The 19,239-nt window shown below is 37.6% G+C and overlaps 1 protein-coding gene and 1 long non-coding RNA gene across 11 annotated transcripts in view; one reads left to right on the top strand and one right to left on the bottom strand.

Annotated features, from left to right (window-relative positions):
* UBR5 (ubiquitin protein ligase E3 component n-recognin 5) overlaps positions 1 to 13,040 on the top strand; it is an 85,294-nt gene extending 72,254 nt beyond the window's left edge. For 7 of the 10 annotated variants that reach the window (XM_051785336.1, XM_051785331.1, XM_051785332.1 and 4 more), the window contains 18 exons: positions 594 to 667; positions 1,270 to 1,442; positions 1,542 to 1,655; positions 2,235 to 2,455; positions 3,042 to 3,162; positions 3,270 to 3,377; positions 3,644 to 3,887; positions 4,426 to 4,537; positions 5,062 to 5,206; positions 5,525 to 5,655; positions 6,553 to 6,613; positions 6,912 to 7,087; positions 7,452 to 7,536; positions 8,491 to 8,646; positions 9,014 to 9,127; positions 10,487 to 10,631; positions 11,228 to 11,313; positions 12,433 to 13,040. In XM_051785336.1, coding sequence (XP_051641296.1) covers positions 594 to 667; positions 1,270 to 1,442; positions 1,542 to 1,655; positions 2,235 to 2,455; positions 3,042 to 3,162; positions 3,270 to 3,377; positions 3,644 to 3,887; positions 4,426 to 4,537; positions 5,062 to 5,206; positions 5,525 to 5,655; positions 6,553 to 6,613; positions 6,912 to 7,087; positions 7,452 to 7,536; positions 8,491 to 8,646; positions 9,014 to 9,127; positions 10,487 to 10,631; positions 11,228 to 11,313; positions 12,433 to 12,645 — 2,479 coding nt within the window. In that variant the 3' untranslated portion in view covers positions 12,646 to 13,040. The remainder of the gene's footprint in view (positions 1 to 593; positions 668 to 1,269; positions 1,443 to 1,541; positions 1,656 to 2,234; positions 2,456 to 3,041; positions 3,163 to 3,269; positions 3,378 to 3,643; positions 3,888 to 4,425; positions 4,538 to 5,061; positions 5,207 to 5,524; positions 5,656 to 6,552; positions 6,614 to 6,911; positions 7,088 to 7,451; positions 7,537 to 8,490; positions 8,647 to 9,013; positions 9,128 to 10,486; positions 10,632 to 11,227; positions 11,314 to 12,432) is intronic. The other 3 variants (XM_051785335.1, XM_051785334.1, XM_051785330.1) reach the window with 1 other exon arrangement.
* A 979-nt stretch (positions 13,041 to 14,019) lies between these two features.
* On the bottom strand, positions 14,020 to 16,499 carry LOC127470152 (uncharacterized). The gene is made up of 2 exons (XR_007904185.1): positions 16,371 to 16,499; positions 14,020 to 14,408 (listed from the first exon to the last, which is right to left on the bottom strand). It is a non-coding gene; the product is annotated as an uncharacterized LOC127470152 (long non-coding RNA).
* Positions 16,500 to 19,239: the final 2,740 nt, after the last annotated feature.

The following is a 19,239-nucleotide window of genomic DNA, read 5'->3' as shown; positions in this document are numbered from 1 at the left end:
TAAAAAATAAATGGTTCAGTCAGTCAGTTGCTTCTGTTACATGACATTTTAGTAGTCTGGGTCAAATGAAATTTTGTTGGTCTTCATCAAGTTTCAGAACTCATTTCACAATGCATAAGCTGCCAGAAATGAATACTAATTAAAGTTCTTGATCCTTTTTAATAATACAAGGAAGTCAATTTTTTTAATGTGCAGATTGCAGATTCACCTGCTGAAATGTGATCAATGACATTATTATTAAATTTTGGAATAGTATTCACTTGCATATTTCTTCTGCTAATGCAGGGTTCCTAGGATTTTTATATTGATATAGTCTTTGAAAACAAGCATATCCATCACTGCCTGAAGCTGTAACCTTTAAGATCAAACTTGGTAGGTGGCCAAGTGGCTCTAAGGGTAACTGTGCTAGTGACACAGTGAGTGAGTATATAATGAGAAGTTCTCTACAGTACTTCGATTTTAGAATGAGTTTGTTCTTGTTATTTATAATTCTTTAAGTACACTTCCTGATTATGCTACAGATGTAAATGTTTTGGCTAATAATTTCTTCAAGGCGATGGACTCTTTTTTATTTTTTTATTTTTTTTTTCAAGAACTCGAGAACTTTTGGAACTGGGTCTTGACAATGAAGATTCAGAACACGAAAATGATGATGACACCAATCAAAGTTAGTATACAGAAACACCTAGAATAGCATACCAAAATGCCAGACTGTCTTTGTGTTTTTTCCCCTTTACCTAGCTGAGACTTTGAATAAATTTTGCTACTTGTGTATGTTACATTTAAGTTGTTTTTTTTCCAAAGTTATTTTTCTTACCTTTGTTACTTCCCCGAATTTCTTCTGCCATTGCCTGTTTTATTTCCCCTCAGTTCAGGGCCCTCTTTTTTTGTCTCCTTTCTGTCTAAACTGCAGCATTTGTGTCCTTACTTATCATTCTACACAATGACAAAATTTAAAATTTGAATTTAAACTGATCTCTTTTAATCTGGTGAAACTGCTACTGAAAATGGTAGAATGTGTACCCTAAACGAAGTATATGCAGTGTAAGGGTGCCTGTTCAGTAATGCTAGGTATAGTAAAAAGGATGAAAGTGATGACTAAACAACTTAATAAAGGTACAGCATTTGTGGAAGCATCCTGTAGAAGTAAATTTGCAGAGATACTCCTCCAGTCAGATAGCTAAGAGGGAAGGATATTAATTTTCAGCATTTTAAATCCTTTTCTTTTATAATTGTGAAAACTGATTTGAAATCTTCTCTGATATTTAGGTGCTACGCTCAATGACAAAGATGAGGACTCCCTCCCAGCAGAGACTGGCCAAAACCATCCATTTTTCAGGCGATCAGACTCGATGACGTTCCTTGGCTGCATTCCACCCAATCCTTTTGAGGTTCCTCTGGCAGAGGCCATCCCCCTGGCAGACCAGCCCCACCTACTACAGGTGATATCAGAGAGGGTGTTCTGGAAGAAAGCTGCAGTTCGCTTTTTCATTCCTAACTGAAGTATATTATTTACCCAGAATGCTTTTGTTACTTTTCAGCCAAATGCTCGCAAAGAAGATCTGTTTGGCCGACCCAGTCAAGGTCTATATTCATCTTCTGCCAATAGTGGGAAATGCTTAATGGAAGTTACAGTGGATAGAAACTGTCTTGAGGTAAATGTAAAGCTTTTTTTATTTTAAACAATATGGTAGTTTAAACTAGTACCTTCATTCCTTAAAAAGACACTTGAATGTTTTCAGAGAGAATTCCAAGTAGCTTTCACAATGATAATTTCAAAGCCCAGTGCATGTGAAAACTTGGATTTTTTTTTATGTAAAGTATGCTTATTTTTTTTAAATACAGAAACTTTTATGGTCATTGATTTATAGCAAATGTCAAGTAATTTTTTAAATGCTGTGGTACAATCCCGAGTTAATTTTGAAACACCAATTATATAATTATTTGTGATAAAAAGATTTAAATCTCCCTGTAGCCCAGTAGATTTGAGTTGCCTACAGACTGAGCATTAAATGGCAAGCAAATTAAATGCAAACATAAAGTGGGGAAAATGTTTTGGGTTTTTTTTTTATTTTTTTTAAATTTTTGAAATTACGGAGATTACTTTGTTTTAACAGGTCAATTACTGTGCTCAGTTTAGTGTGGTTTAAAATACACATGTATGTATAGATGTGCTAAAAAAGCTGTCTAGAATGCTTTGAAAGTGCAATTAAATTTTACTTCTTCTTGTTTAGGTCCTTCCAACTAAAATGTCTTATGCAGCCAACTTAAAAAATGTTATGAGCATGCAAAATCGGCAAAAGAAGGAAGGGGAGGAACAAAATGTGCCTACAGAAGAATCTGAGAGTTCAAAACCAGGGCCTTCAGCTCATGACCTTGCAGCACAACTGAAAAGCAGCTTGTTGGCAGAGATAGGACTGACAGAAAGCGAAGGGCCACCTCTCACATCTTTCAGGTAGTTGAGTTAGAAATTAATCTATGAAATATATTTCTGAACTGATAAACAGATATTTGGGACTCTGAAAAAGTATTTTTAAATTAAAAAGGGTAGCTTAATTTAGTTTGAATTTGTAGTTTGTAAATGATGATTGTTTCTGAAGTGAAGAGTAGAACAGTCTTCGAAGAGATTTGTGGAAACTGTAGACAAAATCCTTTACTCCCTGACTTCCTGCTGCAGACCTACTGTGATGTCCTGGGTAGCTAAGTTTAACATTTGTAATTGACAACCATCTGTATCTGATGGGGCTGACCAAACTTTATGCACTTAGGGGTTGAACTGCACTCATGTTGAATTACAGCTTTTTAAAATAAATTAAAGTCTTGATTGAAGGAAGACCAATAACAGTTTTGGATGCAAAACATGCGTTTCAGCTGAAACTAAGCAGTTTCATATGCTTCTGTCCACAAACTTAGTGTACTGTGTTGTTTATCAGGAAAAAAAACTTAGTTGAAGTCAGAGGGTAAGAAAAAGGTGAAGTACACAAAATGAGTCTGAAATTTGACTTGATTTCACGTCTGTCATTTCTCCCTCCTCCTGTCAGGCCGCAGTGTAGCTTCATGGGCATGGTTATATCTCATGACATGTTGCTGGGACGTTGGCGCCTTTCTTTGGAGTTGTTCGGTAGAGTATTCATGGAAGATGTCGGAGCAGAGCCTGGATCGGTATGTACTTCTCTGTGTAAGGACAGTTCCTCTTGCAGCTAAGTTATGATCCTCTCTCATTATTCTGATTTTGGGTTTTGTGTTTTGTTTGTTTTTTTTATTTTAAGATCTTGACTGAATTAGGTGGTTTTGAAGTAAAGGAGTCGAAATTCCGCAGGGAGATGGAAAAACTTAGAAACCAGCAATCAAGGGATTTGACGTTGGAGGTAAAAAATGTTAGTTTATCTTCTGAATTTGTTTTCATTAAGAGTTGAATTATTGCAGTAACTTGATAGGAAAAGTTGTATTTCAGAGTCTGCAAAGAGGTGTCTTAAACCTAACTTTGGGAGCTGTGTTCCAATTATTCTGTGTTTTTTCACAGTCTGACTGGTATTTTCTGAGTCTATGCAGAAGTGTTCAGAAATTTGTCATGAAGCTGTAATGCTTTCTCTATGATGATTGGTAAAGAAAAGAAAACTATTTTTTTTTGATTTCTTACTAGGTTGATCGAGACAGAGACCTTCTAATTCAGCAGACCATGAGGCAGCTCAACAATCATTTTGGTCGCAGGTGTGCCACCACTCCGATGGCTGTACACAGGGTGAAAGTTACTTTTAAAGATGAGCCCGGAGAAGGCAGCGGTGTGGCACGAAGCTTTTATACTGCTATTGCACAGGCTTTTCTGTCAAACGAGAAACTGCCAAATCTAGATTGTATTCAGAATGCCAACAAGGGTACCCATACAAGTAAGTGATGCACAACAGTTAATCTACAGAAAACATTCATACAAGCCTTGGGTACTTTTTTACACTGAAATACTTGGCATTGTGTCAGAGATGTCTCTGAGGCAAGGAAATTGCTTTTTTCCCCCTGCTTTCAGAAACAGGAAGCTCTTGTTTTTCTCAAAACAAGAGTCTGCTTTAGATGCGCTCAGCTTTTTTTGAGCATCTTTTTCTCCAGTTGGTAATAATTGTCAAGATTTTAGCTATTAAGAGCTTACACATTTTAATATGGCTGCTCCATCTGACTTTTCACAAGTATATTTTTATGTTTTTGAAAGTATATATAAACTCTCAAAGTATTTTGTCATTTTTAAGTTGGTAAAAACATTTCAGGTTCCTTTATTAAGTTTGGCTCAACCCCAATCACTGCTTCGAGTGAAGTGGTTTTGTCTCATTGATGTCTGTCAAGCTCTTCCAAAACTGAAACTTTCCTTACACTGAAACTTAAGTAGGGGAGAGAAATATAAAGATGTTTAAGTTTATGAGGTTTTTTGCCCTTCAGGTCTGATGCAGAGATTGCGAAATAGGGGAGAGAGAGATCGGGAAAGGGAGCGAGAGAGAGAAATGCGGAGAAGTAGTGGCTTGCGAACTGGTTCTCGGAGAGATAGGGATAGGTAAGTGATAAATTTTAATTTGTTGAAGATACTTTGTCAAATAGAATAATTGCCTTGGATATCTTCAGGAAAAATACTTCACTTCCTCCAGTTAAGGGAGCCTTTTTCATTTTCAGGAGCAATTTGCTGGGTAATTTCTTGAAATTCAGTATATACTTCTAGTTCTTTAAAGAATAATTATGCTTACTTTAGCATTGATAGATGATGTCTTAACCATAGGCCATCAGTTTTACTGCCAAAACAATAACAAAACCTTGCATACTAGAATGAAATTGTGAGGTGGTTTAGAAACAATGTTGCCATTGGTGGCATGTCTGACTGCTGTATCCAAAATACTAGTAATATTAAAATCTCCGGTTCATTTTGGTTCTGTGTTTCTGATTCATTCTCTCCAAGCAGCTGTGAGCAACACTACTATTCCAGCATTAGAGCTAACACTAATCTGAATCTGTGTGCAAATGATATTGTTCCAGAGGATTTTTGCATATTTCCTCTGAAATACAAACTGCTCTGATTTTCTTAAGGGACTTCAGAAGACAACTGTCCATTGACACACGGCCTTTTAGACCAGCATCAGAAGGAAATCCTAGTGATGACCCTGACCCTCTTCCAGCACACAGACAAGCCCTTGGAGAACGGCTCTACCCTCGAGTGCAAGCAATGCAACCAGTAAGACTTCTCTAATACACTTAATGATTGTTCTTGTCATCTTTTAATGTAAAAGTTGATTTCCTTATCCATGAATGTTTAACATAACTGAAAATATTTGAACACATAGGACTGATTTTATATTCTTTGTCATTTTCTTAAGGTTTTGGTTTTGTAATTTGTTGTTTAGCTTAGAAGGTATCTTGTAATGCATTCTGTATTTAATAGAATTATATTTAATGCAATCTGTATTTAAAATACCCAAACTTTTGTAAAGTGGTATTTGAAAATGAGAGAATTGGAGGAGAACAGTAAAACCTATCATTCCTTTATCCCTAGGCATTTGCAAGTAAAATCACAGGAATGTTGTTGGAATTGTCTCCTGCTCAGCTGCTTCTGTTACTAGCTAGTGAAGATTCCCTTAGAGCAAGAGTTGATGAAGCAATGGAACTCATTATTGCGCATGGCAGGTAAAGTATTAAGAATTTAGATAAGAAGTGAGAACTGATTTTGTGGCCAAAGAACCAGTACTGTTCTACATCTACTCCGATAAATGCAGCTTATTCCTTGATATTCTACATATTTTTCTTTGGACGAGTAACTTATTGGCTTCAGTTTAATCTACTGTGACTGGTTTCAAAATACGACAATTCCTTCTCAAGAGCAGCCCTGCTGAAAAAGGACTTGAGGGTGCTGGTGGATGGGAGGCTGGACATGACCCAGCAATATGTGCTCACAGCCCAGAAAGCCAGTTGTGTCCTGGGCTGCATCAAAAGCAGTGTGGCCAGCAGGGCGAGGGAGGAAATTCTGCCCCTTCTCTTGGTGAGACCCTACCTGGAGTGCTGCATCCAACTCTGGGGTCCTCAGCATGGGAAGGACATTGACCTGTTGGACTGAGTCCAGAGGAGGGCCACCAAGTTGATCAGAGGGACAGAGCACCTCTCCTGCAAGGAAAGGCTGAGAGAATTGGATTGTACAGCCTGGAAAAGAGAAGGCTTAGAGGTGATCTAATTGCAGCCTTCCAGTACCTGAAGGGACCCTACAAGGGCATGCAGTGACAGGACAAGGGGGAATGGCTTCAAAATGAAAGAGAGTAGGTTTAGATTAGATATTAGGAAAAAATTCTTTGCTGTGAGGGTGGTGAGGCACTGGAACAGGTTGCCCAGAGAAGTTGTGGATGCTCAGTACCTGGAAACATTCAAGGCCAGGCTGGATGGAGCTCTGAGAAGCCTGGTCTAGTGGAAAGTGTCCCTGCCCACAGCAGGGGTGTTGGAAATAGATGATCTTTAAGGTCCCTTCCAACCCAGACCATTCTGTGATTCTATGATTCTGTGAAATTAAATCTACCTTTTTATTTCCTTTTCAAGGGAGAATGGTGCTGACAGCATATTGGATCTTGGATTGCTAGACTCTTCAGATAAAGTGCAGGTAACAACAAATGAAATTTACACACAATTCAGTTGTATGAGTTAATTTTAAAAATGCAAGCAACTTTCTTTATCATGCAAGACAAAGTTCTGTTTAATCATCTTGTGGAGTTATCTTTTTTATTTTCTTTTGAAAAGATTAAACAGTAATTAGTCAAAAGTATAAAATTACCATTGAGAAATATGGAAATTTTTAACGAATGGAACTTGAATCTTTGGGTCTAGTAGCAAATAGCTTGTTGATGTGTGTCAGTAACTAGAGGTAAGCTTGCTAATTGCCATTCTGACTTTCAAACCAGGAAAACAGAAAGCGACATGGATCCAGCCGCAGTGTAGTAGATATGGAATTAGATGATACAGATGATGGGGATGATAATGCACCACTTTTCTACCAGCCTGGAAAACGAGGGTTTTATACACCGAGACCTGGTAAAAACACAGATGCAAGGCTGAATTGTTTCCGAAACATTGGCAGGTATGCTCCTATTAACTCTCTGGTCTGAAAAAATTTAAAAGACAAACATACACAAGAGCAGGGAGAGTACCAATAGTCCAAGTGCAAACACTTTCTTTTTATGCTCTGTATTTCTCAGCCTGAGCTAAATAGGGGAATTTGCATACATCAACTTGAGGTTTCTTTTCCTGTTAAATTTTAATTTTTCATGTATTTATTTTTAATTATGTATGTCCATGATTTTCTTTTGTGGACTGATATGGCTGGAAAGCTAGCTGCAGCTTAATTCTTAAAATATATATGGACATTTTAATGTGAGTTTTCTGATAGATCTTTAGTGTCATTTCTGCTGTATTCAAAACAAATCCCAAACATTTATTTTCAGAATCCTAGGACTGTGCTTGTTGCAGAATGAACTATGTCCCATCACGTTAAATAGACACGTAATCAAATTTCTACTTAGCAGAAAGGTAAGTTGAACATATAAGTTTTAATTTCCTGTAGTTACTTAAAATCTCATCTTTAAAAATTGGGTTTTTTTCCTTAACCACTTATGTATTAACTATCAAAGTTGATACTGGAACTGTACTGATATCTTTAATTTGAGGAGTTGTCTTTAATTTGAGGAGTACTAATTCTTTCATTTCCTAGATTTTGAACAGAGTAGATGTACTAGAATTCAGGTATTTGACTAAGATGTAATGGCTTGTAATACGTTAGCCTTTGACTCTCTCCAGAAACTGCTTGTTGTCTCCCTTTTTCTATTCCTGAGAGAATCAGGAGAGACACTGTTAGACAGACATTAGTAGACAATAGTATCTTAGCTTATAGAAAAGTATTTTTCTGGATATTTGAGAGAACTCATTAATTTGTAATTAAAATTTTGCCTCAGGTGTAGGTATAATTTAATTCAGAGCAATAATTACCTAAACTTTTGACAAAAATGTTTCCCCGCCCCATTAAACTCTAATACTGTGCTGCACATCTCATGTGTTAGTCAATGGCACTGTTAATTCTGTCTGATGTAACAAACTTAAACCAAGATTTATTACTGCAGGTCTTTCCTTAAAAACAATTTGGATCACATAATCAGTTATACAACACAGGTATAATCTTTAATGGAAAAGGGTTAATGGCAGAAATGATCTCTGAATATCCCCTTGTATCTTCCAAGAGCGATTCCCTTCTAAATCTTTTCTTCAGGTTTTTCATGTTGAATATATATTCCTTCCAGTATTCTAAAGTAAATTCTAAAATGGGCTGAAAATAGGAGTTTGACTGCATTTATTTCTGTGTGTTTGTATGCTTTGTTGCATGGGCTATGCACTGCTGTATGCTAGTGCATAAACCAGGCACAGATCACATAATTTTGAATCTACTCTTAAACAACTGATATGTTTCAAACATCTGTCTTTTTTCTACAGGTGAACTGGCACGACTTTGCTTTTTTCGATCCGGTTATGTATGAAAGCCTTCGGCAACTTATCCTTGCTTCCCAGAGTGCAGATGCTGATGCAGTGTTTGCAGCAATGGACTTGGCCTTTGCAATAGACCTGTGTAAGGAGGAGGGTGGAGGGCAGGTAAGCACAGCTAAATCTGTGTCTCTGTAGTTTCAGAATTTAACAGTTTATGCAGGCTGCAGTGTACACATGATCCATGCTCTTCTCAGATGGCAGTCACAACACTTTTTCTAGATTCAAATACGGTGTTCTCCACAGACATTGAAGCATGGAGTTTTTTTCTTGAAGGTGATGTAAAGCCTACCATAAAGCCTGGCTAGCACAATCAATCCTAAGGAATCTTTAAAACTAACCTGTACTAGTAAATTTGCTTGTTTTTAGAGTTATATTAATCAATAAATCACTGTGTAGTGTACTGTGGTGGTTATAATAATCTCATTTCCTTCCCTCCCCCCCCTTTTAAATGGTCCTTGCTTCTTTTCCATAGGTTGAACTTATTTCCAATGGTGTAAATATACCAGTCACTCCTCAGAATGTATATGAGTATGTCCGGGAATATGCAGAACACCGAATGTTGGTAGTAGCAGAACAGCCTCTACATGTAAGTCTTTGGTGGAATGTTTTTAAAAAGAAGAAAAAAACCCTGTAAGATTTCAGTTAGTTAATTATTTTTATTAGGTATTGCTAATCAGGTTTTTTTGAAGTCTTTTCAACTTGATTAAAAGTATTTAATTTCCTATTTTTTTCTTAATTGTATAGCTATTTATGGAGTACTGTGAAGACCAAGTACTTTGAGCAATTTCTTTTTCTTATAGAGTGAAAGATAATTTCTTTTATGATAGATCTCATTGGTTAAGTATATATGTTCATTTTTTGAGCTCAAATGGCATGTATGCTCTTGGAACTTTGGCTTTGTATTTGGCAGCTACTTTGTTCTAATAATGTATCACCTTTGATTTGTTTATACTTATAAACAAAGATAGAAATTAAAATTCAAAATATTTACATAAATCGCCTTGAACTTTTGATTTGCATCTTTGTTTTAAAAGCAAAAATCAGTTATGATGCAGACAACTTTGTTCTTATATTACTAGCCTGGCAGGAAACCTAAAAATTGGCTAGGAAACCGTATTAAAATAATTTTCTTTTTGAAACTCCTTTAAAATAAAACTTAAGGAATAATACATCTTTGTTGACAGTTAATGAAGGTCTAGTCTGTCCTATGATGCTACATGTAAACTTGGTCACTTGTACTGATTGGGGTTTCCTGCTGCACATCTGAGATAAGTGAGCAGACTGCCTCTGTGCAGTGAACAGATTACCTCTGTACAGTTGAGGTCCAGAATTTTCACAGACAGAACATGTTCCTGGAATTAAGCTACTTGATTTCCATGTCTGTCTGTATTAATAGTTTGACTCTTTTTTTTTATTTTAAGAGTTGGAAACCATTACACCTGTATTCAACTTGGAATTTACTAAAGCAAATTTACTCATAATATTCCATTTTGAAAATGGAATTTCCAGTCTTTTCAGGATATTACTTATTAATATAGAACATAAGTGTGTGTAACATTTTTAAAGCAGAGTTGGCATATAGGTCTGAAGAAGAAAGGACATTCAAGATGCATTTTTGTTTTGAATTCTTATGAGATTCAGCACAGCTCAGCAAAATACCTGAACTTTTAGCATTAGAGAGTGCATGTGCTTCTGCTCCTGGTGAAATATTAGCTCAAACCATTACTGCTTTCTTTTGCTGTAGTACATAGGGTTTAACAGAGTGGTGCAGTTCTTTGTTTCAGAAAATTTGCATCACAGATGATAAAGCTTTGAAAGAAAAGAACAGCTCAGAGAATGAGTTTTGAGTTAATGGCAGATTTCACATGAAACTTTTCAGTAATGCATTTGAAGTCAGTCCTAAAGTTATATGTTTACAACGTGCATCCTGTGGTTTTCACTTAAGGCAATGAGGAAGGGTCTCCTGGATGTACTTCCAAAGAATTCATTAGAAGATCTGACAGCAGAAGATTTCAGACTTTTGGTAAATGGCTGTGGTGAAGTAAATGTGCAAATGCTAATCAGCTTTACCTCTTTCAACGATGAGTCAGGTATGAAATAACTTACTCATAAATAGAGTTGCACGGATAACTTAACACTGTTTGTTCTGTGTGGAGTAGTTACCGGCATTAAACTACTTCTTCAAATTTGACATTAGTTAGTAAGTCAATGAAACTTGTGATAAAATTATTACTTTTTTTTTTTTAACAGTCCTTTGAAAATATTTACTGTCAATTAGGAGAGGGTGGGGAAAGCACATTTTCCAGCTTTGCTGTCACATGATGTTAAATAGAAGGATTGTATTATTGGTAGTATATCTTTCTTGTGAAAATTATGACCTAACTTTAGGACTATAAATGGGATGGATGCAAGTCTAATATTTCTTACATAATTTTTAAACTGCATTTAGCTGTAGTTAGGCTTTTTGGGAGGGAGAGGTGGGAGCTGTACTGAGGTATGTCAGAGTTAGCCTGGCATTCAAAGGTATGTGTATCAGCTTTGAAATTATTAGTGTCTCCAATATAAGGACTTTGTGAATGTGCTTGTAGCTGAGATCCAACTTGCAGCACATGTAAAATGTATCTCTTAATGTTATTGTCCAGTGTACCAGCTGAATTGTGTATTGTATCTTTTTTATTTCACATAGGAGAAAATGCTGAGAAGCTTTTGCAATTCAAGCGTTGGTTTTGGTCCATAGTTGAGAAGATGAGTATGACAGAAAGACAAGATCTAGTAAGTTGCTCATTCCCAATGGAAACATGCAGGAAAATTGGAGTAACTGTGACATCATTACTGTTTTTAACTGTAATTAGAGATTTTTTACAAGAAGAGTTAATTTAGCAGAGCAGAGTGGTAGGGTTGGGTTAGACTGTTAGTCCTGGAAATGAGGTGTGAATCCTAAACCTTCTTGCAACTGGAAGTAAGCGTGGTGTGTCCTTATCCATAATTATTGGTCTCTTATGGAAGCACAGTTTTAGTCTGCACAGTTGTTCTTAAGCTGACTAACTGTGGTTACTCAACTGTGTTGTGGGCTAGTAGGGTTTTGAGGTTGAGTTCTCTTTATGGATCATCTACTCATCTGACTTCTGTGTCTCCCAAGGGCAATATGTGTGTCCTCCCTGGAAGATGTCAGTAATGACACTATGTCCTTCTCAAAGGCCTCTGGGAAAAGGCTGATGAGAAGCATGAAAGAACAAGATACTGTTCAGGGAGCTTAATTTTTTAAAACTTGCCTGTAAATTGTATTAATTGTACGCTTCCTAAAACTGTTTGATTTTAACTTTCTACTACTTAAAGTACTATCTCTCCCTTACAGTCTACTAAATAGGAACAAGGACTGCTCTGAAAACTGGAAACTCTAAAGCATATATTTTAAGGAGTATCTGTGGTTACTCTTTGGTGGTGACTCAGCTCTGCAAGTCAGTATTTCACACCTGAGACAATAAACCAAATACTCCCTGTTGCCACCTTTTGTCTGTACCAGTACTACATTCTGTAGTCACTAATTGGTTTGCAAGAGATTTCTGATACATTTTATATGGATGGCAGTCACCCCCTTCCCAGATGATTTGGGGAGATTTCATTTACTGAGGATTTGTTGATACAGGATAATGTTGAGTGCTGCTTTTATTAGTTTTAACAATGAGCAGTTGAGGAAGGAATGTGAAGGAAGCTACTACAGAAGCCTGGAGCATGACTACGGAGTCTAGTTGGCATATTGAAGAGAATGTAGTGTGATCAAACTTGCTGTGACTGTGCAGTTCTTTTTTAACCTATTCCCTACGCAGCATGTGGGCAGTATGAATTTCAGCCTTGTACAGCATAATTTTAAATGCCATCTTCTTTTTCCAGGTTTACTTTTGGACCTCAAGTCCATCATTGCCTGCCAGTGAGGAGGGATTCCAGCCTATGCCATCCATCACAATAAGGCCACCAGATGACCAACATCTTCCTACAGCAAACACTTGCATTTCTCGCCTTTATGTCCCACTCTATTCCTCTAAGCAGATTTTGAAACAAAAATTGTTACTCGCCATTAAGACCAAGAATTTTGGTTTTGTGTAGAGTATAAAAAGTGTGTATTGCTGTGTAATATTACTAGCTAAGTTTTGTAGATTTTTCCATTTGTCTATAAAAGTTTATGAAAGTTAATGCTGTCATACCCCTGGTGGTACTTCAAAGATTTAAATGCAAACATTCCTGTACTAAATTTGTAACGTAAAGGCCTAAGGAGCACTAGCAATTTGTGATTGCAACAGTTTGCTAGTCAATAACTCCTTTGCCTAACCCCAGCCAAAGATGACAGCAGAACAATATAATTTACACTGTGATTTATCTTTTTGCTGAGGGAAAATATGTAAAATGTTCTGAAAATTCACTGCTGCCTTTGTGGAAAGTGTTTCAGCAAAGGTTCTTGTATAGAGGGAGTAGGGAATTTCAAAATAAAAAATTAAGTATGTTCTGTGTTTTTAACTTTTTTTTTATGGTGTTTAATTTGTGGTTGGCTGCAGTTGTGTATCATGTATATTGAACTTGTAAAAAGTTCCTGACAGCTCAGATCCTGGAGTTGGGATCGTTCACTTATGAAACCACTTTCATTGCAATTTTTGTTCTATTGCATTGAACTCTGGCGCATCAGATACCATCCCTAATATTTTGCATGTAACCTGTACCTTTAGTGTTTTTGGGTTTTTTTTCCCCTGTACATATATGATGAGGCCAATGCACAGTATTTCATAGTTCACAATCAAAATTTTTGTATCCTTGTTACAGTGAACAGACAGTCAGGAGATTGTTCCACTACCAGTTCTAACCCAACACTTGTACTCCATTATCTAACTATGTAAACTCAGCCTGGGCACTTTCTGGTAACTGTAAAATGTTTATAAGATCATGATTATTGAAGATACATTTTTTTGGAAAACTTCAATGTTCGTGAGCCGCTTAACTTCTTTTGTATCTAGCCTTTTTTTAAGTATCTTGTTACAGTTTTTTAATAAAGAAATTACAGACAAAATACCAAGTCATACTGAGGAAACAATAGTTTTTATTTATTTAGCCATTTATACTTCAGCTAACAGCATACACTAAACATAGTTGTTCATTAAAAATCTGAATTTTGTAGCTGAAAAATTGACATGCAGAAGACATTCAGCCCACATTTTACAGTTAGCAGAGAATCCTGAAAGAAATGGGCCAGGCAACCCCTTCTTTTCACAGAACTGATTTGAAGGAAAAGTGGCTTGTTCTGAAAAATCTCAAGGTAATTAGGTTAGAATAAAATTCTCAAACTGCATTTTATGTTCACTTTTGAAGTGGTTGGTTGCTTTTGGGGAGGGCAGTCTTTGACCTATGACTTCTTTTCCCTAAGGCTTGAGAGATTTTTGAGAGATAGGAACTGATTAATAAAGGAAGGAGATACTTTTTCTGTGTCAAAACAAATTTCTGAAAGCTTAGCAGACTGAAGTATTGAAGGGGTAAGAGCTTTTGTGGTGCTGATGTTCTCCCTCTTTCTTGCTTTTCCAACCCCATGAGTCCATGTTAGTGGGTTTTTTTATTTCCTTTTGTTGGGAAGAGCTAAAATAATGTTTCATCAAAATCCGAGTTGAACTCACCTTTGCCAGAGCTCCACTGGGTCTTCCTTTCTGTCAGCTAGTCTGAGGATGACCAGAAGTTACCTACATCTGATTTTCAAAAATGTCTGTTTTCATCATTTATTTAGTTGCTAGAGATATGGAGTACAGTACAACAGTCTCATCACCAGTTGCCAAATTGTTGCTAAAAATCCTGTTTTCTAAGTAAGGCTGTTTTGGGCTTGTGTAGTTAAACTGCAGATAAATTAAATAAATAGATGTAGAATTATTTCTGCAGGTACTAATAGTTCCTCTAAATCAATCATCCTAGAAAAGGATAGTTTCAATATATGAGGATTGGAGGCTGTTCGAGATTTCCTGTTGTACCTTTCCAGTGTACCTTAAGTTCAAAACTTATCAGATTTTACTATGTTAGTATCAATTAAAAATAAAAAGCAGTACAGCCTCACAAATCTAGACAGAGGTGTTTGGTATGGCTGCTCTCTAATACTAAGGAGGGTGAGTTACAAAGGTACAGAGCAACATACACCTTATGCCAGGATTTCAAACTGGTGTGATTATTTCTACTACCAAAACCGCCTCTAACTGAAATGTGTAAACTTAGTGGAAAGCAACAAAAGAAACTGTTTAGAATAGGCATCAAATCTACAGTCTGTAAAATAAAGCTCCCTCCCTCACAAAGCTTTGTGAGGCTTGATGTACTAAAAAGTATCCAATGCCCTTGGATGAAAGGCCATATATACATGTAAAGTACTGTGTATATATATATATGTATTGTGTGTATATGTATATAAGTGTATGTGTATGTATAACATATAAATATATGTTATATGTATATATATTTCTGTATATAGCTTAAACATTTTTTAAGTCCTGTAATGTATAGCTAGACAAAAGTTATGCAGATAGCACAGTAGCTCACCATATATACACACACAAGGCATTCTGATAAGCAGAGAGGGAATTTAGAATGATTTATGCTGTCATCATTGACTTGAAATGTGTATGTAGCTTTATAAATAGCTTTTTTTCCTCTGTATGGTATATTTAAACTATATCAAGATTTTAATAAGAAAAATGTTTATTAAAATCATACACCTCCTTTCCCTTTGACTTAAGCCCTTCTGTTAGTTCACTTAAAATGTGGTAAAGAAACTAGCTAAAGGAAAATTTTGTAATGTTTAGACTTTTTTAATAGTCTAAATCCCCAGCTGTTCATAACTGCTGAAAGAGGAGATAAAGGTAGCTACTAATAAAATGTTATGATCAACTACTAGAGTAGTTCCTAATCTGAATCTAGGGAAAACTGACACTGTAGTTCTAACTTCCATGGCTAATTCTGGGCGTTGGTTTCTGGTTTTAGCTGTATCCAATACAGAAGGTAATTGCTTGCTCCAGCTTTGATAATTTTCCAGGAGTGAAAAATTGTATAGACTTACTTGACATCATGTGGCCTTTCTCATCTGTTTGATTTGGGAGTGCCTTTTCTTCCTGCCAGTTAGTCATTTGGTCATTAGATAACTGGTAAACTGGTAAATTTGTGAATCCAAAGCAATACCCTTGTACAGCAGCATTCAGGGAAGCAGAGGAAAGGAAATTTTCCTCATCTCTTAAGCTATGTTTATCTTTGCAATTGTGCAAATTATAGAGACCTGCTGTTTTTCAAAAGCTTACTTCCACATGTGGATCTGAAGAGAAGTGTGTAGGGAGCAGGTAGTTGCTGTGCAGGTGGGAGAAGTTCCCCAGTCACCACCACCACCTCCCATGAGTTGGTTTCTCAGGGGAGCCCAAATTCAGCATGGCTCTTGGTCACTCTTAACACCACATGAAAAATTGTTCAGTAGGTTTGTAGTAACCTCTTCAGATGCTCATTGCTGTGCCCTAACTCCCTTTTTATAGTGTCCTATGACCTGTGGACCATGTCTCTTGTGTGCGCATCTGTAAATGCCACTCTGAGCTGCTTCTGCATTTGTACTCCTTGCTTCACTGACACTTGAATTTCTCTGGCTTCCACTCTGTAGGGCAAACTACAGATACCTTGCTCAGTAGCTCTGATTCTCTTTTCAAGCTTTGTAGGATTTTACCTTTTTTCTGAACTCCTCAGTTTGCCTGTTTAATAACAGGTCTGCCAAAGTCAAATAGAAAATTCTGCAAGTTTGGATTAACTGCATTTCAGCACTTGTAGCATTAACTTACCCTGAGGTGGAATGAATGTCCACACACATTTAAAATGGGTAGGTGAATGGGTCATGTGAAAGCTTCAGTGACTACAGTCCTTGAACTCACAGTGCTGGAAGTTCCCACATGGTGTGTGTGGGGAGGATGCCAACAGGCTTCACAGCTGGAATCTGGCCTCCATCACAGTGTAGTCCTTGCCTGACAGGACTTCTTAGCATCATCAGGAGCTCTGATGCATCCTTTGCTAGTTGAAAATTGCTTTCGTGGTTTTCATTTGCAGCTCTTTGCAGTTCTTTGCAGCTCTCAGCAGATTTGCTAAATTGAGAAGCATGAAGGGCTTTTAAATTTTTTATATCTCCTAAGGATTTTTTTGTGGAGTTGTCCAAGAGGATAACTTGAGAGGATGTCTTGCTTGAAACACAATCCTGTGAAAGACTATTTTCCTCCCTTTGCCAATGGCTTAATATAAAGGTATTTTTTGTCTGTTATCACCGTGAGTTACTATCATAGTAATAGACTTTAGTATAACAAGGCACTTGGTTGCTCCCAGGTGTTTCAGGACTTTTTTTCTATAATGGTGAAACTTTTCAGTATCCCTTTGTCCAGTGGCTGTGGCAGCTAACACAAATGCCTATGCTTGAATACTGTAGTCATGTGAACCTATTGGAAAATAGCTTGTTGCCACAACCTATGATAAGGTTTCTCTGCTAGGAGATTTAGGGGAATTTTATGCTTTAGACATACTGAAATTATTCAGAAATTGATTTTCCTACAGTAAACAGTACTAAGCTGAAAAACAGATTTGACTCTAATTTGTAAATGAAAAATTTTCAATTTGACTGAAATGGTATTTTCATATAAAAAAAAGAATTTTATAAACCATTTTTAAAAGGCAGCTAAGTATTCCCCAAAAAAGTAACAGTTTTTGGGGGAGGAAGGGAAGAGGCATTATAGTTAAAGCAGCAATGACTGCATTTGGAATGCCTTAGATAAAATTTGGGGACTTAGCCTTTCTGTGAAAGTGCAAGCTTTGGGCATGCAAAGCTGTGCTAGTGAGCCTGTTAGGTCTGTGTCTGTCCAGTAGTGTCCTAACAATGTGTGCTGCTGCTGCACCTTCATTAATTGCAATTACCGGAGTGAGAGAGCTGTTGTGGAGCCTCAGGCCACCCTTGGGAGGGCCTGTTCTCATGGGTCTTCTTCCCTCCCTGCTGTGGAGTGTCCTGCATCTCCAAGAGTTGTGCCGTGCTTTCCGGACGTAACGGTGGACGTGGTCCTGTGGATCAGAGTCCCTCTCCATGCAGAAACACCTCCACAATTCCCAGCACATGTGCTTGTTGTGATCAGTGCAGGTACTGGGCCGTGAGGGCCGGGGCAGGACCACTGCCATGACACCTGGCATTTGGGAGCTAAGGAAGGACTACAGCTTCCATGCCCCCAGCAGGGAGCTTGTTCTAAACAGGGCATTGTAGGTACAGCTGAGTAATGTGGAATTTTGCAAAACTGAGCATAATGCAATATTGCATATGTATGTTTATTCGGCCTGTAAACTCTTCTATAGTTCAAGTGCTTTTCAGTGTTGTGTACATGATTTAATTAATTTATATAAAACAAAGCTAACAGAAGTTGGTGAATTTTTGTGGAGGTGCAAGAACAGCCAACTACTCTTTTGTTAATCCTTGAGGTACATTTCCTTTGCAGTATTTTTCCTTTGTATATGAATCTTTAGACACCATGTAAATAGACTTTTGCTGTGTGTTGGTAAAAGGGCAGGTGTGAGTTTAAGAAGTTATCTCCAAATAATTTAATTCCTATCTTTTGCTAATTATATTAATTTGTGGTGGTGCTTAAACCTTGTTAGAACAGGACATTCCATCATTTGGGGAATTCTGAAACAGCAGCCAAGATAATCAGGTTAGGGGACAAAGACAACTGCCAGGCATGTTGATGTCATTTAATATGAATAGTCTGCCGCTTGTTGTTTTTGGCCCAGAAATTCATGCCTCTCCCTCTTACCACCATCGTGCTCTATTACACACACCAGTAGACTTTGCCAGTGTAAATGAGTCAGGTTTGCTCTGCATCAGTGTCCCTCTAATTTTGTGCTCTGGACAAAAAGCTGAAATCTCTGGTATTCAATACACAAGTGGAGTGGTTTTGGATACGAAGATTAAACAACTTGTACAGGTATCTCTGGGTAATAAAACTTAAAGGCTGTCTCAGAGCAGTACTCAGGTAACAGCGGATGTTGTTAGTGTGAAACCACCTTTTGTCATTTACTGTTTCTGTGTTCTGGTGCGCTCTTTAGTAACTTGCTGCTTAGGCAGGTGTTTCTGCACCTCAGAAAACTCCCATGTAAGAAAACCAGAGCTGTTCTCATGCTTATTCAGGTGTGCTGCACAGATTTCACCACTTTCCTTATCTCCTGCCCTGGTGAGGCTTGACTTACTCTCACAAGGCATAAAAAACATGTAGGAAGCAGATGCAGTCCAGAGGAGCCCAGCTGGCCCAACTCCCACTTCCCATGCTTGGGAAGGGAGAAAGGGGAGGCCTCAGTCACTGTGGCAGCCAGGTACCCTTACAAAAAAAACAACAAAAAGCAAACCAAATTCCTAATGACAGAGAACTAACAAAACCAAAGGTTACCTTTGCAGAGAGGGACACCAGAATCCCTTGAAGTCCCTACCTGTGCACTGTGTCCCTTCCCTGGCTGCAGGGGGGCTGAGGATGTTTGGCCCACACTTGGACTGGGGAGCACTGGGCAGCAGTCACAGGGAGAGTGAACAGTCTTTACGGACTCATTTCCACTGAGGATCACCAGGCTTCCATGTCTTCCTTCTCCTCCTCTTCAAGGGACCACCCTGGGCTCCAGAGGACTGGCCTCCAAAGA

The sequence above is a fragment of the Manacus candei genome, unplaced genomic scaffold, assembly GCF_025592945.1.
Source record: "Manacus candei isolate 608988 ecotype Guabito, Panama unplaced genomic scaffold, ASM2559294v1 h1tg000019l, whole genome shotgun sequence".
In the NCBI taxonomy this organism is placed as follows: Eukaryota; Metazoa; Chordata; class Aves; order Passeriformes; family Pipridae; genus Manacus; species Manacus candei.
The sequence above is the reverse complement of the archived record's forward strand: the minus strand, read 5'-3'. Positions and strand labels throughout refer to the sequence as shown.